Genomic DNA, 21,716 nt, shown 5'->3' on the forward strand with positions numbered 1-21,716 from the left:
AACTCGCCCAAATGAGATTTCTTGCTTCCTTTTTTGAGGAAGGAGAGAAACCTGCATGGGTATAAAAAATAGAACTGGAGAAAATAGGGGAGAGAGAATAGTAGACGATTTTATACATGAATGGGAAGGGAAATTAATATCTGGTGAGAAAGAAGCCCCTCTGTTGAAACATACAATTAATATTTGGGACAAGATACATGGTGAAATTGGAACAAGAGGCACTGGGGTGGGTGGGAGGGTCACCTCCATCAGTGACCCTACTACCAGTTTTGCCACCACCTGATGAAAATCATTCTCTGCACATGAGCCTGAAAACAGATACGGTTCACCAAAGTTGTGGGCATGAAGTCTCTGTCTGATTGACAGGGGAGTGTTAAGTTTTGCAAACCTTTTACAATGGGTAATCAATTTTTAGATATCTGGTTTTGTAAAGGGATCAATCATATTGAAGATTGTCATGAACGAGGACATTTGATCAATTAAAAATAAGTAAGGAATACTTAATTACACACTCTTCTGCTATTTTCAATTAAGAGTATATTTAAGGGATGGGTTCATACTTTGAATGAATACACTTCATGTCACATCTTCAGTCTTCTGTTAAAAATGTTTAATTATGCTCAATTTAAATCACTAATCTCTCTCCCCCCCCCACCCCCGAGTACCTCCTTCAATTTGTTTACTTGTTCAGAATTGCAACCTGCATTTTTTTGCCCCTCAACTCAATATATTTATCCCACTTTTAATGATATTCCAGACTAAGTTGCATGATTTGTTCATGACTCGTGTTTTATCATTGTATCCAAGCATTTGCAGGTAAAGAAATATTAAATCTGACAGATGTCCAGCTCAAATTGCATAGATGCAGGGCAGTAACTTTGGATTAAACTGAACCGCACAATCACAATTCACTTCACCTTCCATGTATATGTTACACTGCAAACACAATGCTCTGACACAGGGAAGACTGGGTCCGAATTTAATGTATTCCATTTCATCGTTCCCGAATCAGATACATCAAATTCATTCCAATTCAGTTTAAAGTTTAGCTTTAGAGAATTTGGAGCAAAATGCCCTCCTTGCAGGATGTCAAACTGAAGACTGATTTTAGGGGGCTAATAATCAGCTTAAATTTTAGTTAGTATGATCTTAATGAGCAGCACATTTTTTTGCCAAAAATAGTTGCACACAAATTATGGCAATTGAGCCAGTTTCAAATGGCCACATCAATTTGTTGAAATAATCATCTCAAGTTATGTCTGAACCTGCTTAAAGCATTCTTTTCTTTCAGAATTAAAGCTGCCTACCTCAAATTACTCTCCAAATCACGAATGCAAAACATAACATTAAGTTTGATGAAACACGTTTCCAAATTGGCCAACTGAAGAATCGTCATCAGGTCAATAATTGCTCTGACCAAGGTGAAACAGTGGGTCATGTTGATAACCAGAAATCATCTTACAAAACTTTAGATACGGCACTACTTCCTCAAGTGCTAACTATCCATATTATTCTGCAAGAAATGGCAAAAGTTGAATTAATATTTGAGAGTTTTGTGCCTAGAACTTTGTTACCTCATGCGAAGAACTTCAACCAATACAACAACAATTAATTTATATCATTCCAAATAGAACACAAATTGCTAGAACTACACGATGTGGGTGTAAACTGACAAATTATTGGTTGCAGAATAATTCTATATCTACTATGTTATACCTATAAACAAAATCTCCGTAGGCAAGGACTTGCAAATTACTTCCAGGACAATTTCCTGAATGCAAAAGAAAAATTAAGCAAGCAGACTATAAAATCTAAATTTTAAACACACAATCTCATGACCCATGATCACAAATTAAAAAGTGGTAATCTTGCAGTAACTGATGTAATAAACACCAGACCATGGCAAATACAAAGTGTGAAAAATCAGCCAAAGTATGTAATCTTACTGTTAAAATGGAAGCAAGTGTATTATTGCTGTAACTTATAATATGTAGATTTTGTTCTTTACAGGAAATGACCTCTCAACATCTGGAGCCTGCTCTGCCATTCGACAAATATCATCTACCACCATACTTGGTAACTTTAACAACCAGAAAGCCAACAAATGTCAAAGCCCTAGACCCCAGGAGATTCTTAAATTGTCCAATTTAACTTCTTGTTCAAGAGTGCCAGAAGTGGAACAGAAACAGCTCTGCATGAACCTGGCCAAGGTCCAATAGAAAACCAGTTATATAAAAGAACAGGTCTAAAGAGCACAAAGGTTTCTGAAACTCTTCAACATCCACAACATGCAAGGAATCTTAAGTGCCATCAAGGGTATTTGAAACATAAGTACCCACAGCCCCAATACACCAAGAACCACCGAGAGGGACCCATCAAGGACAGAGGGGCAATGAACACAAAGGAATTCCACAGCTGTGATTCTTTCCTGGAATCCATTTGACAGCAAACTGCTTAGCACAAACCCTACCAAACAAGGCCAAATACCAACAGCAAAACAATATGAATGACTAATTAGTGAAGCACAAGGTTAGCAGAGCTGGGACTTTTCTCTTTGGAGTGTAGGAGGAGAGGACATTTAGTAGAGGTCTACAAGATTATGAGAGGCATAGATAGGGTGGACAGCCAGCACATGCTTCCCAGGGCAGGATCAGCAAACACCAGAAGACACATGTACAAAGTGAACGGAGGGAAGTTTAGAGGAAACATTGGGGAAATTTACAACAAATGCATAGTTGAGGGTACCTGGAATGCCTTGGAGGGATGGTGGTGGAGGCTGAAAGATTAGGGGCATTTAAGAGACTCTTAGACAGGCACATGGATAAAAGAAAAAGAGGGTTACAGGATAGGGAGGGTTTAGTACTTTTTAAGGAAAATGGGTCAATACAATATTGAGGGCCGAAGGGCCTGTACTGTGTTGTAGTGTTCTATGTTCAAAGTGTGAACAGCAAAAGGAGCAAAGACCTCAAACCACCCTGTAAAGCACTTCCCACAGTGCTGGTATCTGCCGTTTTGGTATCCTGAGGTGGTGATCAAGGAAGCCATTCTGGGCACAGAATGTTGAAGGTGGTTAAGTTCCACCTTCATCCTGCAATAAGATACAAATGCTTTCATAGGGAAATAAGCTAACTTTGTTCCAGTAACTTCAAAACTTACCCCAGGATTTGTATGCCAAGTCTACTATTTAACCTATGCGAGCAAAACAATTCCTGTCCAAGTCATTCTAATAATTGTGGAGGCCAGACATAGATCAATCAATATAATTGGCATTCCCAGCATTAAAAAACACAGAAATGTTGGAGGAACTCAGGAGGTCTCACAATGTCAATGGAATGCAAAATACATTACTGACAGTTCAAGCTGGAGCCCTTCTTCACCTCAAGTTCCCCTCAGCATTTATGTTTTTTTAAAAAAAAATGACAATCACAGAATTAAGAACCTATCTAAAGATTTTCAGAGACAAAAATAGTGGGATGCAGACTTCCACTGCCAGCAACTGACCCAATGTTCTTTTCACAATAAATGAATAATCTGACACAGAAGAATAAACTATGCAGTACATTTCCAGTGCTAACAAGCCTCACCTAAATTGTAGAATGGATTGTTAATCACATACACTTTAAAAAAATCTTGCAATTCTAATCTTTATTACTAAATATGCTTAAATTGGGAAACTATTAGAATTGATTTTTTTGTGTTCATATGCGCGATGTTTCTTTTATTGTAATAAAGAAACTTGGATTCCTTTATAACAACTATACTTTATTAATTACAGTACTCACTCATAGCCTCTTGGAGGCATCCATTTTGAAACTACTCCTAGCTGCAACATCTCATCTTCAACGCCCTTTAGTGGTTAGGAGGATCACTAGCACTATCAATATATCCCTTTCCTTAGGATGTTTAACATGACACTCTAATAGAGTATTCAATTCAATTTAAAGTTCAACACAAATGTATACACAAACATCAGCACACAAACTTTTTAAGTGTTCAGTTCTTTTTCTTTTAGAGATTTAGTTTGTCAGGTTCTTGGATAACACATGTAGATCTTAACACAGGTGTGTGTGTGTCAACTCTGCTGGTCCATGACTGTCTTGTGCTGGTGGTGTTTCCTCTGTTGCTATGCAGGCTGGATCTTCTGCATTTGTCTGTTCCTGCAGTGTCTCTTGCATTTTCAGCAGACTCTTTCGATTTCTCCTCAGTATTTAACCATCCTACGTTCTGACAGTGAAGGATCTTGGATTTACTTCCTCCCGAACAATAGCCCTTTGTCCCAAGTGTTCGAATCTCTGAGTCTCTCTGTATCGTGTTGCCAGTGTCCCTAACCTTCTTGCTGACTTACCGGAATTTGCCTTTTGTCTCCATACAACATCATTGTTCTTGTTTGGTCTGCAGAGTACGCAAGTGTTGTGCGTAGTCTACGTCCCAACAGAAGCTCATGCCATGTTCAAGTGGTGAAGTTCTAACTCAATAGAGCCAGCTAAGAATCTGAGCCACTGTCTAATGCTTCCTTGAGCAACTATTTAACTATGTGAACTCCTTATTGTGCTTTACCATTTAACTGTGGATGCAGAGGACTTGAGGTCACATGTCAAAAATCATGCACTTCTGTAAAGTTCTGGAATTCTCTACAGCTGTAGCATGGACCATTGTCACTACATAATTTGAGTAATTCCATGTCTTGCAAAGATTGACTTCATATATCACACAAGCCACAAATAGGTTATGAAGCAACAATCTCCAACTAGTTCAATAGTCAAGTAATTCTTTCCATCCATGTAGAACAGATCAGACCCAACTTTCTGCCATGGTTCTGCTGGTATGTCAGTTATTATCATGGGTTCCTTTGTCTGCTTTGCAAGATAATTTAAACAGGTCTCACAGCTTGAAACCATCCTGCCAACACCAGCATTTATCCCTGGCCAATAAACAGCAGTTCTGGTCCTCCTCTTTCATTTTTCCCAACCCAAGAAGCCCCTCATCTACCCTTTTTAGCATCTCTTGTTGCAATGATTGAGGAATGACAATTCTTCTGAGTAGAAGCCCAATGACACACTCAGCTCTAATGTTGCAGTATTGCTGACATTCACCTCTTGACCATTCTTCATTCAGATTCTCGATGACCTTCTGTAGAACTGTGTCCTTTTATGTTTCAGCTGCGATCTGATTGGATTTCATGTCAGATGTGGGAAAAAAATTCAGTGACCAGGTTCACATGGAGATTCACATTCGTCTACGTGGAACTCTCATTGTGTGCTTCACTCTGCGTTGTTCCCCTGGATAACGTATCACAAGTTTCCCTGGTGTTTACACCCTCTTGACTAGGCTTAAGTTTTCACAAGCTTTGTCACCAAGCACTGATTCATGTCCATCTGGGACCACTGTGAACCTGAGGTGGTGCTCTAACTTTTACCTTGAGTTTACATGCAACTTTTGTGTCAATGCTCTGTCAATTGTAGGCATTGAGCTGTACAGGATTTGCATGGATGTATGGCTTTATCTTCATTGCCCTGATGTCACATTCACAGATCAAACTGACCTTTACCCCTGTGCCAATATTAAAAGGAATATTTGTTCAACCTGTCTGCAATGACACAGTCAACTTATCCCACTTGATTCAGTTCATGCTTGGCTGCTCAGTGTGTTGGTTTAGAATCTTCTTGCACTACTATGCTAATGTAGAGTGCATCACTGAGAGCAGTTTCTTCTACCACGTGTATAGTGTGCATGCTTTCACTTCTGTTTTGTTTCCCTTTGGAAAAACATTACTCAGCGTAATGATTCTGCCCTTTGCACTTTTACAAACTTTTCCATAAGTGAGGCATTGTTCTGATGCATGTTGAGTGCCACATTACTTACAATTGAATGTTTCTCCACCTTTTTGTTGTTTCCTATATCTCTTTTTTTTTTGTCTATGTGTGTCCAGATACTCTGGCTACAACGATGCCTTGATTTTCACTGTCTTTTGCTCAATCACCAAACTTTTATATATGCTGCAGAGCTAGTTTACTGGTATGGTATATCATCACAACTCCAGCTAAGGTCAGCTGTCTCTCATAGCAACATCTCTCACTTTCTTATCAATAATCCTGAACATAATTTGATCATGGATCATTGAATCTTGCAACGATCCAAAATTTCAAGTCCATTGAAAAAAAAATCAAAGCTCTCTCCCTGCAGCTGCGTGTGCAAATGAAACATGTACCTCTCAAACATTTTATTTTTCTTTGGGGAACGGCATCCATCAAACATCTCAATAACCTTGTCGAACTTGCCCTGGTCAGCTGCCTCAGCAAAAACAAGTGCTGAAAACCTCCAGTCCTTGAGGACCTGCCACAATAAGTAGCAGTGCAATCTTCCATGCATCAGGTTTGCTATTGAGTACAATGACTTTCAGGTACAGCATGAATCTTTGTTTGAACAACCTACATTCATGGTCAACATTTCCAGTCCAATTTACAACATCAGGATCCTTTACACTCTCTATGTTTTCTGCCGCTATTGACAGATTCTCACCCTGCACACTCCTGGTGTTTCATAATATCATATGATATTTCTTTTGTCAAAAAGAAACTTTTTTTAAAAACAACTATGCTTTATTAGTTACAGAACTCGCTCATGACCTCGTGCAGGCATCCATTTTGAATCTACTCCTAGCTGCAGTAACTTGTCTCCAACTCCCTCTAGTGGTCAAGATTATCAATAGCATTATCATTACAATGATACCTTACCTCTGATATTTGCATTTTGTAATTTTATATAGAGAGGAATATCATAGAAGATAGATTCAGAAATATTCAAATGCTAAAATAGATTGCAGAACAGTTTAGCTGTGGCTTACTTAGCAACCTTTCCACCACAGAGTTTGATTGTGGCATCATGTCTCACTTGAACAAAATATACAGGCAGATATTTCTGTGTAATGCTGAGGGAAAATTGGATTGACAAATGAACAAGGCTTAACCCTATCTGTTCACTCAGATGCATCCTGAAGACAACAGGGGAGTTGAACAATTTGTTGAATTATTATTTACCTCTCAATGAATATAACCACTGATCGATCAACATTCACTGGTGCACTACTATTCTAAACTGGTTTTTATCTTAACCGTATTACAAGTGATAATATTTAAAATAATAATGAAATGTAAATAACTTTCAAAGAATCTGAAAGGACCTTGTTAAATACAATTATTTTGAAATAATCGAAGAGCTACTGGCCTTCAAGTTTGGGAATAGTTTCATATTGGACTTTTCTCGACGACTCCTGCTGCCTGTTCTCCCCATCCCTCCAAACCTGTCATCTCTGGGACCAAAAGGCTGCCCTCATTGGCACTGGTGGAAGCAGCAAGTCTATAAGTGGCAGAAGACCTTGCAATATAATGGAATCATGTGACTGAGACAGAGGGTGACCCCATCAATTCTCTGCTGGAAACCTCCAAACTGGCAATAGCCTCCCCCCAACTTTAATATTTGTCAAACTTGTTGACATTTACCCAACAATTCTATCAGATAGTTCTCTTTAAAAAGATTCAAAATAAAATACTTTCCAACATTTAAATAAGTAAATCAAACAACATCTCCTGCACAATGTCCCCAAAATCTAATGAGCAATTTATGAGCTATGGATTTTAGCTTGGGATTGGATTCGGGATTTCACAGTTTAACCAAGCTTCCATCATGTCAGTGGACAATATGAAATCCAACAGGGAACACTATTGTGAAATGGACAGCAGTACCCCATCTGCAAATTCCAGTCTCAGATTTGTACACCACAAAATATGCCAAGAGTCACATCAACAGCCCTGATCATTCTGAACAATTTGCTAACAAAAATCAAAATCTGAACTTTTGTTTTGCAAATTGCATTACAGATCAGAACAGAATTACTTCTGGATGAAAGGCACATCCTCCAACACATTCTTCTCGTTGCCAGAGATTAAATGCATACCTTCAAAATCCTAACAGGATCATGCTTGTCTGTTTAACTTGCACAGCCATGCATAATTCACACTAACTTTTTTTTTTAAAAATAAAGTTTAAAAAGGAAAGTAAAAAGATGTAATGAAAAGCAGAGGGGTGCAGGTTGGGAAAGCTTATCTGTTGCAATAGTGAAATATTAGATTAAAAATGATGCATGGTGAAACACCTTTCTTTATGCACAATGTACAACTGAAAGCAGATTTTCTCCGAAATCAAACAGGACAATGAGTACATTCACTTGATTTCACACCATTTCAAAAATTCAATTGGACAATTCCAGAGTTCAGTCACCTTGTTACCCTTTTACAATTTCCACACCAGGAGGAAGTTGAAACCCTGTTGTCCAAGAGACACTTAGCATCAGACATACCAAGGCAGCATTGGAACTTCCACCATTGCTTTGAACTAACAGCTCCATCACACCCAATCTCCAGACTGTTTCAAGAGTCCTGTTGCTTCCATTTGCAGTCCAAAAGACAAATCTGTGATCCCTTCCCTCCCTCCCACCAAACGCCACCAACCAAGCCACGTTGTCAATTTCAACTGTCTCTCCCAACCCAAATCCACCACAGATGCCAGTTTTCCCAAACTAATCCCTTTCTTAAATACAAATGATGAGCTATGAGAGCCCCACCTGTGAAACAGTGGCTCCAATGCCTTCACCCTCGGGTGAATCAGAATGGTTCAGAGGGAGAGATTGCCACCTTGTTGGAGCTAATCTGGAACACTACAAAGAAAGCATGTTTTTTTTCCTATCAAGATTCATAAGTTATTTTTCAGCATTTGGTGAAAACGTTTGGTGGGTTGTCTAAAGGGGACGAGTCAGCATACAGGAGGGAGATTGAAAACTTGGCTGAATGGTGTGCCAACAACAAACTCGCACTCAATCAACTAAGGAGTCGATTGCTAAATTCAGTAAAGGAAAGCCAAAAGATATACAATCCAGGGATCATTGGGGGATCAGAGATGGAGAGGGTGAGCAAATTTAAGTTCTTTGGAGTCTCTATCTCAGAGGATCTTCCTTGATCCAACACACCAATGGCATCGTGAAGAAAGGACGTCAGCACCTCTACTTCCTCAGGAGTTTGTGGAGATTTGGTATAACACCAGAAACCCTGGCAAATTTCTACTAAGGTGAGGTGAAAAGTGTGCTGACCGGCTGCATCATGGTCTGGTTTGGGAACACCAATATTTCCGAGTGTAAATCACTCCAAAAGGTAGTGGACACAGCCCGGGACATCACAGGAAAAACCCTCCCCACTATTGAGAACATCTACATGGAATGCTGCCATCGGAGGCCAGTGTTAATCATCAAAGACCCACACCACCCAGCAAACTCTGTTCTCACTGCTACCATCTGAAAAGAGGTGTAGGTGCCACAAGATTCACACCACCAGGTTCAAGAACAGTTGCTACCCCTACACCATCAGACTCCTCAACCACAAACTCAATCAGGGACAAGTTTAAGGACTCTTACTTGTGTACTTTATTGATTTTCTTTTTTGTTCTCTCTCTATTGCAGTTTGTTTACATTCATCATCTGTTTACAATTTGTTTATAAATTTATGCTGTCTACAGTTTATTTTTGCACTACCAATTAGAGGTAGTACAGCAGCATCCACAGGAAAAAGGAATCTCAGGGTTATATGTCATGTATGTACTCTGACAATAAATATGAAATGTCAGATGCAGTCATGGAAACTTTACAAACCTTGTGCCAAGATTACGTCAGAAGAGAAATTTGGCTGAACAGAGAACTTAAAAAGAAACAGAACAGGTGTTGTTGTGGACATTGACTGCAGTTCACAAAAACATGAATAAAAACATCTGTTCGGTGCCAGTGTGTGCATCTGTACAAATGTTATAATTTAAGACCAATGCACAAGACAATTTCTTCTTCGACTTGCACGCATTTCTAATGATCGATAACAACATGTGCATGTACTGGTTAATCATTAAATGCCCAAACAACCAATCCTTTGTTCCCACAATAATGACTGCACACAGTCCAAGTGTACGTGCTTGGGATTGCACTAAAAGCTATTACATAATCTGTGATGATACAATTTATCTAAAATTACTCGTCCATCTGCCGCAGGTTAAAATGACTGCCATAACTCGCACTTCAAAGCAACATTATAGGTTTTAAAATGTATAGACACCTGGCTATGTTTCCTAATTGCTTATGCAACTTGCCACATTCAGTCACAAGAAGAGTGGGCAACATCTGGTCAGACAACAACAGGAATCAGGATTTAACCCATATCACAAGATGTACATGGTGTCACCCATTCGATCATGGAGAAGAGAGATGCACACACTCATGGAAGAAAGGACAAAGTTAAAGTGAGATGAAGTAGGCAGAGGGCCACATGCAGCATGAAGATTATCAAGGGGACACAGACCAACATTAATAATACAAGTCAGATGCTGCCTTCTGTCTCCATCTACGGAGCTTCAAATGGCATGCAACAGAGAGCTCAGTATGGCCATTGTTGACAAGAGAGCAGATGCTCAGAGAAACAATTGGGGAGACTGTGCGAGGAGGCCCAATCAGTATCGTCGACAGTAGACGAGTTCGGAGAAGTTCATATAAACCACTCATCCAGATTCCTGGATTTATAGTGAGGGAGGAGGTCTAAGAGCAAGTGCCAGGAGTCACTGAAAGGTGGGTCAGGAAGAAATGAGCGATCCCCATGGAAGATTGAAAGGGGTAGATGTGATACACAGTAGGTCGAGGTGCAGGTGGTGAAAATGACAAAGGATGATGTGCTGAATGTAGAGGCTGGTGAGGAGAAGGAAAAGGAAAGAAGAATTATATCCCTGTTCTGTTTGGAGGGAGGTGTGGAATTCTGAGAAACAGATGAAATGCATGAGATTGCTTCATTGACTATAGTAGAGGGGAAGCTGTGTTCCTTAAAAGGATATTTCAGATGCTCTGGACTGGAAGGCTTCATTTTGAGAGCAGATGTTCCAGAAGAGAAGACATTGGGAGAAGGGGATGGCATTCTTACTGGAGACAGGGTGGGAGGAAGTGTATTCTCAGTTGCTCTGCATTTGTGGTAAATGTCAGTATAGAGCTTGTTTGATAGGTTAACTGTCCATAGTAAATTTACCTTAGGGTAGGTGAATGGCTGGGGAAATTGTTGAGGACTTTATTGCCACTTAGAAAAGAACATCACAAGGAAAATAAGTGGGTGGGGGTGGTGAAGGTTGGGTTTGCTCTGACAATTTTCATGGACCTGTTGGGCTGAAAAATTCAACTTTATCTAAAAATAGAAAGACACAATTATCACCATACCGGCAGGTGGTCGCAGGGTTGAAGATTGTTTCACAATGGCTGATCAGTATGGCTCATCAGTATGGCTCATTGGGCTTGATGTCTTGCATCCAGCAGGGATGTGGCAAAGTGAGCAAAAGGGAGACTTGGCAGGGCTCCTCTATCAAAAGAAAACAAACTGACGAGGCCAAATGAACCATTTCTCAAATAAACATTAAGCATAAATGCAACCATTCTGGTTGAGAAATTAACAAGTGGCAGCTTTACAAGCCCCATCAGTTAAAACTCTCCAAGACTCCATTTTGCTCACTTTGCCACGTCATTACTGGATGAAAGAAATCAAGCCCAGTGAACTATTCAGTTCAACAATTATTAGAGCTTCTTAAGTTCCTTAAATGCCTTTATTACAGTATACTTCTCTCTAGGTTGAAGTTGCTTCATCATTAATATTTTCCAAGCACCACTTGGGGGGAGAAAAAAGTATCAACAGTGCCATTTCAGAGCTCCAACAATACAAACGTTCCAGCACTGCAAGAAATTAATCCCCTTTTAAGTGATACATGAAGGCACAGCAAAACGAAAATAACTTTTTTTGCTGCAAATTCTTTCAAGTCTATTTCTTGATGTTATTTCTTCATTTATTCCACCAACACAATTTTGCTCCTCAGCCCAATTAATAATATAAATATTAAAGATTCTCACAAACTACAACTCAATTAGAATTATGGCAGATTTTACAAGCATCAAAATGGTTGATGTGCCCAACAGTAATAAACCAGTTTAACCAGACCAATGTAAAATATTCCTACTACAGTATGTTTTGAATTTCCTACATTGCAATAGTATGTACTTGTAGTGCCAAATGAATCAAAATTATACTCTTTGACAGGTCAACCTTCTCTATTTTTATACACAAATAATTATTTTAAAATGTTCTTACCAGTGTGAGTCCTCAGGTGTGCTTTTAAGTGCGAACTTTTGGTGTACACTTTAGAGCAACCTTTAAAAAAAAAAATCAGAATTCCAAATAGTTAAATACACATTTGATCGAAAAACAGAAGGCATAATTAAAAATACAAGTGGATAATTTTGATTATGTGCATCAACTTTTTCATGTAGATTTAAGCAGTCAAAATTTGTGTTTACGAAACACAAGTCAATACAGCTTGCAAACCTGGAGAGATTCAGATGCTGAACTGGAGTCTTTAAATGCAGGCTAAACATCACATCACAACTAAGTACAATTAACTGCACTGTACAGTATTCTGGTGCAGCCAGAACCATTTCATCAGATGCAAGGATCGACAATGAGATAGACAACAGACTCGCCAAGGCAAATAGCGCCTTTGGAAGACTACACAAAAGAGTCTGGAAAAACAACCAACTGAAAAACCTCACAAAGATAAGCGTATACAGAGCCGTTGTCATACCCACACTCCTGTTCGGCTCCGAATCATGGGTCCTACCGGCACCACCTACGGCTCCTAGAACGCTTCCACCAGCGTTGTCTCCGCTCCATCCTCAACATCCATTGGAGCGCTTACACCCCTAACGTCGAAGTACTCGAGATGGCAGAGGTCGACAGCATCGAGTCCATACTGCTGAAGATCCAGCTGCGCTGGATGGGTCACGTCTCCAGAATGGAGGACCATCGCCTTCCCAAGATCGTGTTATATGGCGAGCTCTCCACTGGCCACCGTGACAGAGGTGCACCAAAGAAAAGGTACAAGGACTGCCTAAAGAAATCTCTTGGTGCCTGCCACATTGACCACCGCCAGTGGGCTGATAACGCCTCAAACCGTGCATCTTGGCGCCTCACAGTTTGGCGGGCAGCAACCTCCTTTGAAGAAGACCGCAGAGCCCACCTCACTGACAAAAGGCAAAGGAGGAAAAACCCAACACCCAACCCCAACCAACCAATTTTCCCTTGCAACCGCTGCAATCGTGTCTGCCTGTCCCGCATCGGACTTGTCAGCCACAAACGAGCCTGCAGCTGACGTGGACTTTTTACCCCCTCCATAAATCTTCGTCCGCGAAGCCAAGCCAAAGAAAAAACAGTATTCTAATAAATTTTTAACAACTATCAAGCAGCAGAAATTGATATCTCTTTCATTAATTCACATATTTCCATTGGTTTTGAGGACCATTTAATGACAGCTGAAAGATGCTAGCTCCTCCAGTGGCAAACTCCTTCAGTTCTTAAATTTATTATCAGGAGGCAAGTAGTTGACCACAGAGTTAAAAGTGTAGGTAGGCTCATTAAATTCTGTTTCTCCAGGAGAATTGTAGATCTAGGAAATATCCAGTAGTCCATCTTATGTGAGCCTGAAGGGTGCTCAGAAGTCACATTCCATTGTGCATTATAGTGCAGGATTGAAACTTGAAACAAATGTCTTTTCTCTGCAATGAAGGGCAAGTGGAGGAAGTACAGGTGCAGAGAGAACTAGGGAAGCAAGGAGAGGGAGGAAGTTCAAGGACCTGAAGAAGTGGGCTGCGTGAAAGGAGGCAAGGCAGGAGGGTAGAAGCAAACACTAGTCTTAAAAGAGCGACCTGCAAGCAAGTAGATTTCAAAATCCCAGTCATTGACCAGGCTATATCTGGTCCCCATCAACTAATGGTAAAGTGGGTATCAACTCAGCTTGTGTTGAGATTGGTGCAACTTATCCATGTCATTCATTCATGTTAATGAACTTTGCATGACTCTTGCTAAAACAGCATTGGAGGAGCAAGACAGAGACACACAAACTTGCCCTGTACTTTAAACAATGCCACCTCCTCCCCACTCAAAATGTCCTCCAACATTTGATATTTTTACTCTGGGGGAAAAAAAATATTCTATTGACCCTCTCGATGCATCCTCTAATTTAATAAACTTCTAACACATCACCCCAATATATGATGCCTAACCAAGTTCATCCAACCTCTCCTTTTAGCCCATATCCTCTAACCCAGGCAACATCCTAGTAAACTCCTTCCTTATCCTTTCCAAAGCCTCCACATTCTTCTGGTCATCAGCTGACCAGAATTGCACACAATACACCAAGTGCAATTTCACAAAGTTTGAATTAGTTACAACACAAATTCCTTACTTCATACTCAGTGCTCCAATCAATGAAAGCCAGCATGCCAAACACCTTTACCACCCGATCTACTTGATTGTTTCAATTATAATCAAATCATTAATGAGTTTGAAGGTGCAAGCAATGTGATGAAATCCCCACTGAAATAACTGAGTGACAATTTTTTTGGATTAGATTCCTCATTGGTCAAGAGACTTGGGTTCGTCATTGACTTTTGCTGCAGTTTGTATGGAATTTGAAGATTCTCCCCAAATTTCCCCTGACCCACATCCCAACAATCTGCAGGTTGCTTATGCTCATGGCTACTGCAAGTTGTTTCCAGAACATTAGGCAAGTGATCGAGTCTGGCAGAGAGTTGATGGGAATGTGGGGAGAATCAAGTGGGATTTGTGCAAGTGGGTCCAAAACAAAAACAAGCAGCAAGTCAGGCACCAGCTGTGAGGGAAAGAGACAGTCAAAAGATCAAGGTCCGACATCAGGGCAGGTGCTTGATAGACAGTGAGAACTAGGGGTCTGTCAGGTCAGTCTCCAAGCTGCATGGCTTTGACTCTACAAATTCTACAACACCTAGCCGGAGAGAAAAATAATTTTGGCCTACTTCACTTGAAACTACCACACAAGCAAAATATTACACTCGGTCATAAAACAAAAACAAAAACTACAGATGCTGGAACCTTGAGCAAACAACGTGCTGCTGGAGGTCAAACTCAGCAGGTCAGGCAGCATCCATGGGTAGAAATGGTTAGTCAACATTTCCATTTGCGACCCTTTAACAATAAAGGGTTCAAATCCAAAACATTGATGGACCACTGATGCTGTCTGACCCCAAATTCTTCCAGCAGCTCAATGTTTGCTATCTATTTCATAGCAATCCTAGGTTCCATATTAACAAAGTGGATACTGAACCTTGCCCCTACCACTTCCTATAAACAAGGACATGAAGAATTTGAGGCTTTGCCATCTAACGCATAGTCCAAGACATTTGTGTCCTCTTTTCTACAGTAGATTCCTCACATTCATCATCAAGGAACTCCATTCTTTGCCTAATGCTGACCTTTGTGCTTGCCCGCTTAATGTGAATTCTGAAGACCGAGTTTCATCCGAAGTTGAGAGTGGGCTGCCTCAAAGTACATTCAACACCATAATCACCACTTTGTCATCAAGTCAAGAACCGATGCATCTACAAGACACACATCAGGAATGAGAAGGAAATGTCTTCTACAAGTCTGGAGATAATAAACCCACCCACCATCCTAAATAGGCATTCACTCTTACAGTAATACCAAAGACGGGGAAAGATCCACTAACACCAGCATCATAAAGACCAATATATCAATAATGGACCATTGGCGAAGGTGACAGTAAATGGATATGTATCGAACCAATTCAAATTGTTGTTCGCTTCAGCAATAGAACCATTGGCAGAACTGATAAGAACAGAAAATAAAAGAGATAAAAAATAAAGGAGAAGGAGTAAAAAAATCAGTTTATTTGCAGATGACATCATAGTATACTTAACAGAACCAGAAACATCAATAAAAGAACTACATGAGAAATTGAAGGAATATGCCAATGAGTAATGCGGATTATACAGAATTTTTAAAAAGAATCACCATTTAAATGGCAAACACAAGCAATCAGATACCTAGGTATTAGGTTAGATAATAATTTAAGCCACATGTACAAATTAAATTATCAGCCATTAATAAAGAAAATGCAGAAAGACTTAGAACATTGGAAAGAATTACCACTAACATTGATAGTAAAGGTAAATTGCATTAAAACAAATGTCTTCCCAAGGATACAATACTTATTTCAATCGTTACCAATTCCCTTAACAGAGAAATTCTTTAATGAAATAAAGAGAATAATAAGGAAATTTTTATGGAAAGGGGGGAAACCGAGGATAACATTAGATAAATTAACAGTGAGGTACAACCAAGGTGGTTTGCAGTTACCAAACTTTAAAAATTAATATAGAGCAGCACAATTAAGGTATTTATCAGATTTTTATCAGACAAGGGAAAAACCAGATTGGACTAAGATTGAGCTAGATAAAATAGGGGAGAAGGTACTGGAATACATACTTTATAAGTGGGATGAAAAGTTGGTGCAATACAAAAGCTCACCAGTACTGCATCATTTACTCAATATATGGAAGAAGCTTCACTTAGAAAGGAAAAAACAAATTGCCAAATACCAAAATTACTATTGATGCAAAATCAGATAATCCCTTTTACAATAGATAACCTTTCCTTTAGAGAATGGGAGAGAAAATGATTTAAAATAATAGAAAATTGTTTTTTGGGAATAATTTATTAACATTTGAACAAATGAAGTACAAATATGGAATAACTCATGGTACAATGTTTGCATATCATCAACTGAAAGCCTACCATATAACCACTTACAGCACAGAACAGGCCAGTCCAGCCCTACTAGTCCATGCCGTAACAAATCCCCACCCTCCTAGTCCCACTGACCAGCACCCAGTCCATACCCCTCCAGTCCTCTCCTATCCATGTAACTATCCAGTCTTTCCTTAAATGTAACCAATGATCCCGCCTCGACTATGTCTGTCGGAAGCTCATTCCACATCCCTACCACCCTTTGCGTAAAGAAATTTCCCCTCATGTTCCCCTTATAATTTTACCCTTCAATCTTAAACCATGCCCTCTAGTTTGAATCTCCCCCACTCTTGATTGAAAAAGCCTATCCACATTTACTCTGTCTGTCCCTTTTAAAATCTTAAACACCTCTATCAAGTCCCCTCTCAATCTTCTACGCTCCAGAGAAAAAAGCCCCAGTCTGCACAACCTTTCCCTGTAACTCAAACCTTTAAATCCTGTCAACATTCTCGTGAACCTTCTTTGCACTCTCTCTATTTTGTTTATATCTTTCCTATAATTTGGTGTCCAAAACTGTACACAGTACTCCAAATTTGGCCTCACCAATGCCTTAGACAATTTCATCATAACCTCCCTACTCTTGAATTCAATACTCCGATTTATGAAGGCCAACATTCCAAATGCCTTCTTCACCACACCATCTACCTGAGTATCAGCCTTGAGGGTACTATTTACCACAACTCCTAAATCCCCTTGTTGATCTGCACATCTCAATAGCCTATCATTTAATGCATATGACCTATTTAGATTTGCCTTTCCAAAATGTAACACCTCACGCTTATCTGTATTAAATTCCATCAGCCATTTCTCAGCCCACACCTCCAGCCTTCCTAAATCACCTTTTAATCTACGGTAATCTTCCTCACTGTCCACAACACCACCAATCTTTGTATCATCCGCAAACTTGCTTATCCAATTCTCCACCCCTATTTCCAGATCATTGATATATATAACAAACAATAGTGGACCGAGGACCGATCCCTGAGGAACTCCACTAGTCACAGGCCTCCAATTGGACAAACAATTTTCTACCACTACTCTCTGACACCTCCCATCTAACCATTGCTGAAAACTTAAAGGATAAATTGGGAAATAGACTGAGATTACCAGAAGGAAGCAGCTTTGAATATGTGATTACAGAAACAATGATAATTAAAAGATTTATAGTGAACATGTACATCAAGCTGAAAGAAGGAAAATTATGAAATAAGCTATAAACCCAAACAAAAGTGGGAAAAAGATTTAAACAAAGATAAAAAAAATGAAACATGGGAAAAGTTATGCTCTGGAACTATGAAGAATATAATAAACACAAGGTTATGTATGATACAGTATAATTGGTTACACAGGTTATATATCACACCCCAAAAGTTTAAAAAAAATGAGATCCAACATTATCAGATAGATGTTTTTCACTGAAAGAAGGAAATGGGAACAACAGTACATGCAATTTGGGCATGTGAGAAAGTGAAAAAGTTTTGGGAAGATCTAAATCAGATATTAAATAAAATCACAAAAAGCAACATACCAAAAAATCCAGAGATCTTTCTTCTAAGTAATATAAGAATTAGGCCTCAAACTGGATGAAGCACAAAAAAGATTTATTATGATAGCCTTAGCTGTAGCAAAAAAATGTATAATGTCAACTTGGAAATCAGAAGAGAACCTGAGAATACAGCAATGGTACATAGAAATAAATAAATGTATTCCATTGGAAAAAAAAATACAATTTAAAAAATAAAGTCGCATTATTTGAACAAATTTGGGAACTGTACATGGAACATAACAGAGAGTTCTTAACTCGGACCTCCACCCCCTAAAATGATAAAAAGACAAAATGTCTTGATCCAGTGTGTAAAAGTAGATGACTCAATTTTCCTGTTTATTTTCATTGTGTGACGACATTGTTTAATGGTTTTATTGCATTGTATATGTTGAACGTTTAGTGGGTGGGGAGGGGGGGGATGAAGAGGGAGGGAAGGGAGGGGAGAAAATGGAAGAAAATGCCACTGTATATTCAAGAGGGAAATGTTTGTATGTATTTTGATTGATATGGTTCAGTGTGAAAAAATTTTTTTTTAAAAAATAGGCATTCACTCCACTATGCGCAAGGCAGCTGCGATGCACAACACCTAAAAAATGCACTCAAGGGTTTGTCTAGTCTCCTCAGATAGCATTTTCCAAAACCTCAACCACGAAGATGGGCGAGGGCAGCAGGTCCTCAGGAACACCATCACCTGTTGGTTTTTATCCAAGTCACATCACCTCCCGACTTGGAGCTGCACTGCTCTTCAATATGGGAACTCTTTACCCAACTTCATTGTGCGTGAACCCTTCCCCATGAGCAATGCAAGGTTTGAAGATGGTGTACATCCAACATTTTAAAAATAACTGGGGTTGAGCAATTAATTCTGGCAGTGACAGCAAAATCAATGTCCTGCAAAAACAAAGAAACTTGAATGTTTCAATCAACTTAAAATCAGATAACAAACAATCTTACCAAAGTGTTTGCTTTTAAACCCCAGAGCAGTCTTTATCAATGTTGATTCTACTTGGGACGGTGGGTGATCAAATTGAAAGATCTACACATTTACACACACACTTTTGAGTGCATTGCTTTGATAATGCCAGCAAAATTGCCCAACTCCAGGATCTTTATCAGTAGCTGCTCAGATTGACAGACAGATTGGTTACTCATTCACTTTCCATCTCCTGCCATCCGGAACAATGGGAAAACATCACTTTATAAGAAATGGTCAGTAAAGGTATTCATGACAAATCATGTCAGGCAAAACAGACTTCCTTAAATCCCACCCAACCCAGAGCCAATGTCATACTGCCTTGAAGTTCACACTGATCATCAAACATCCCTTCATATTAATCCTACTTCAATCACATTTTTTTCTTCCCAATCCTCACAGTTCTCAAACTCCCCCTTGTTCCTCAGATTTTACTCCTCAGATCCACACCAGGATCAACTTAAGAGTAGCCAACTAACCTTCCAATCTTTAGGACTGGGAAGAAAATGGAGCAGAGGAAAACCCACACTGTTTATAGAGTCACGATAATGTGAACTATTTTGTAACTGCAGAAGAATACACCCTTCTCACTGTAGTAACTGTAGTGCACCACTGTGGGGCACTATGAGTTTCCTGAGATGGTGGATGGCATCAGTAAGTAAAATCTTTCGTTATTTGAATCTTGCATCTTTAAGTTATTTAAAAAGTCTCCCAAGTAACACAGAGACATAACATGGTGGCAGCGGTATAAGAATAATGTCATTCAATTTATTGTAAGAAATACGAAGGGGAAGAAGAGAAAAAACATTACTGAGAAAAAAATAGCTGAAGCAACAGCAGTTCACCCAGTGATGGACGGGGAGGCTGAAGTCAGTGATGAATTCTTTAAAAAGTTTCAGCAGAAGTGGAATTTAGCATTCAAAAGCTCTTTTTAAAATGCAACAGCAGAGAAGGTCAGTTATAGACTTCTCTGGACAGGGGAGCGAGGCCTTGACTTACTTAATTGCTGGGAGCTTAGAGGTGGATAAAAATGATCCAGAGCCGATATTTGCAAAGTTTGCTTCTCACCTTGATCCAAGGTCTAAGTATAGAATTAAGCGTTATGAATTTCAAGGCTTAATGCAAGAGACTAAAAATTGTTGCTGCAAAATGCAGATTTAAGGATATAGAGGAAACATTAGTTGATCAAATAATATGGGGGGGAGGGGGGCGTGGCAAGATGGCGTAAGGATCAGATGTGCCTTCCAGTCCTCTCCTGACTCTATCTTATTGTTTTGACTAGAAATGCCCATTAAAATTCTTTAAAAGTTTAGATAATTTCAGTGCTGTTAATTTAACTTATGATGGTACAATTGGTGGAAAAGAGCAAAAAAAAAAACAACAACAGATCATCAAAAAACTACATTTTCCAAAAGTTCAAGTTTTGGAGCCTACCTACAGGAAAGACACCGGGACTCAGCGTGAAATGGATCCCAGGAAAGAGGTACAGTGTTCGGATGTAGAGCTCTATGTTACATCGGTAGAGCCCCCTAAAGAGGGCGCCAAACTGCCTTTAGAACAAAGAGTTACTCAAAGGCATTTGTCAACTGTAGAGGTGGCGCTGCAAACTGCATCTCTTGAGATACAAGAACCTATACAACTTGATGTACTGGGAGAATTTAATACATTATGGACTGGGGAAAACCCCGGCCAGCGTCCTCCAGTCATTGCTGGAGAGGCTGTGGCTGGGGTTTCCACACACAGTCATACTACAAGGAAGGCAACCAGAATGAAGGAAGGAATAGAAGATCCTTTGGAGAAGAAGCAGGAATCTGTTGAGCCAAAATCTCTTCCAATTGAAAAGATTTTTGTGAATCTTGAATCTAAATTCTTATACAATGCAGGTATTATTCAAGATTATGACTGAACTTGGTACTAGGTTTAATACTTTGGTGAAAATACATTCTCAACAGATGGCTGAGTTTGGAGCTTTTAAGCTTGAAGTGAGAGATAAATTTAATTTGTGTAAAGAAGAAATAGACGAAATACGGGATCAAATTTTTTGATGTGACCAAAATGGTCGAAGACTTACAAACTCAAAATAAAAATTTGGTGAAAAAGATTGATTATTTGGAAAACCAATCCAGACGGAACAATATAAAGATTATTGGTTTGCCGGAAGGAATGGAGGGACCAGACCCAAGAAAATTTTTTACTGAATGGATTCCGCAGGTGTTGGGTCAAGAACATTTCCCGGAAGGTATAATACTGGAACGTGCTCACAGAGCCTTGCGTAGAAGACCTATTTCAGGTCAAAGTCCAAGACCTGTTTTGGTTCGTTGCTTGAATTATTACGACAGAGAAATCATTTTACGAGTGGCTATTAGAAATGCACAACAGAGAAAATCACCCTTGATGATTCAAAATAATCGAGTTTTCTTCTATGCAGATTTGAGTCAAGAAG

At 39.4% G+C, this 21,716-nt stretch overlaps 1 protein-coding gene across 3 annotated transcripts in view; it reads right to left on the minus strand.

Annotated features, from left to right (window-relative positions):
* Window positions 1-21,716, minus strand: part of LOC138739897 (Krueppel-like factor 5) — a 64,930-nt gene that overhangs the window by 11,744 nt on the left and 31,470 nt on the right. For all 3 annotated transcript variants that reach the window (XM_069892405.1, XM_069892403.1, XM_069892404.1), the window contains exon 3: window positions 12,207-12,266. In XM_069892405.1, the coding sequence (XP_069748506.1) occupies window positions 12,207-12,266 (60 nt within the window). The remainder of the gene's footprint in view (window positions 1-12,206; window positions 12,267-21,716) is intronic.

This window comes from Narcine bancroftii, chromosome 7 (genome assembly GCF_036971445.1).
Source record: "Narcine bancroftii isolate sNarBan1 chromosome 7, sNarBan1.hap1, whole genome shotgun sequence".
Classification (NCBI taxonomy): domain Eukaryota; kingdom Metazoa; phylum Chordata; class Chondrichthyes; order Torpediniformes; family Narcinidae; genus Narcine; species Narcine bancroftii.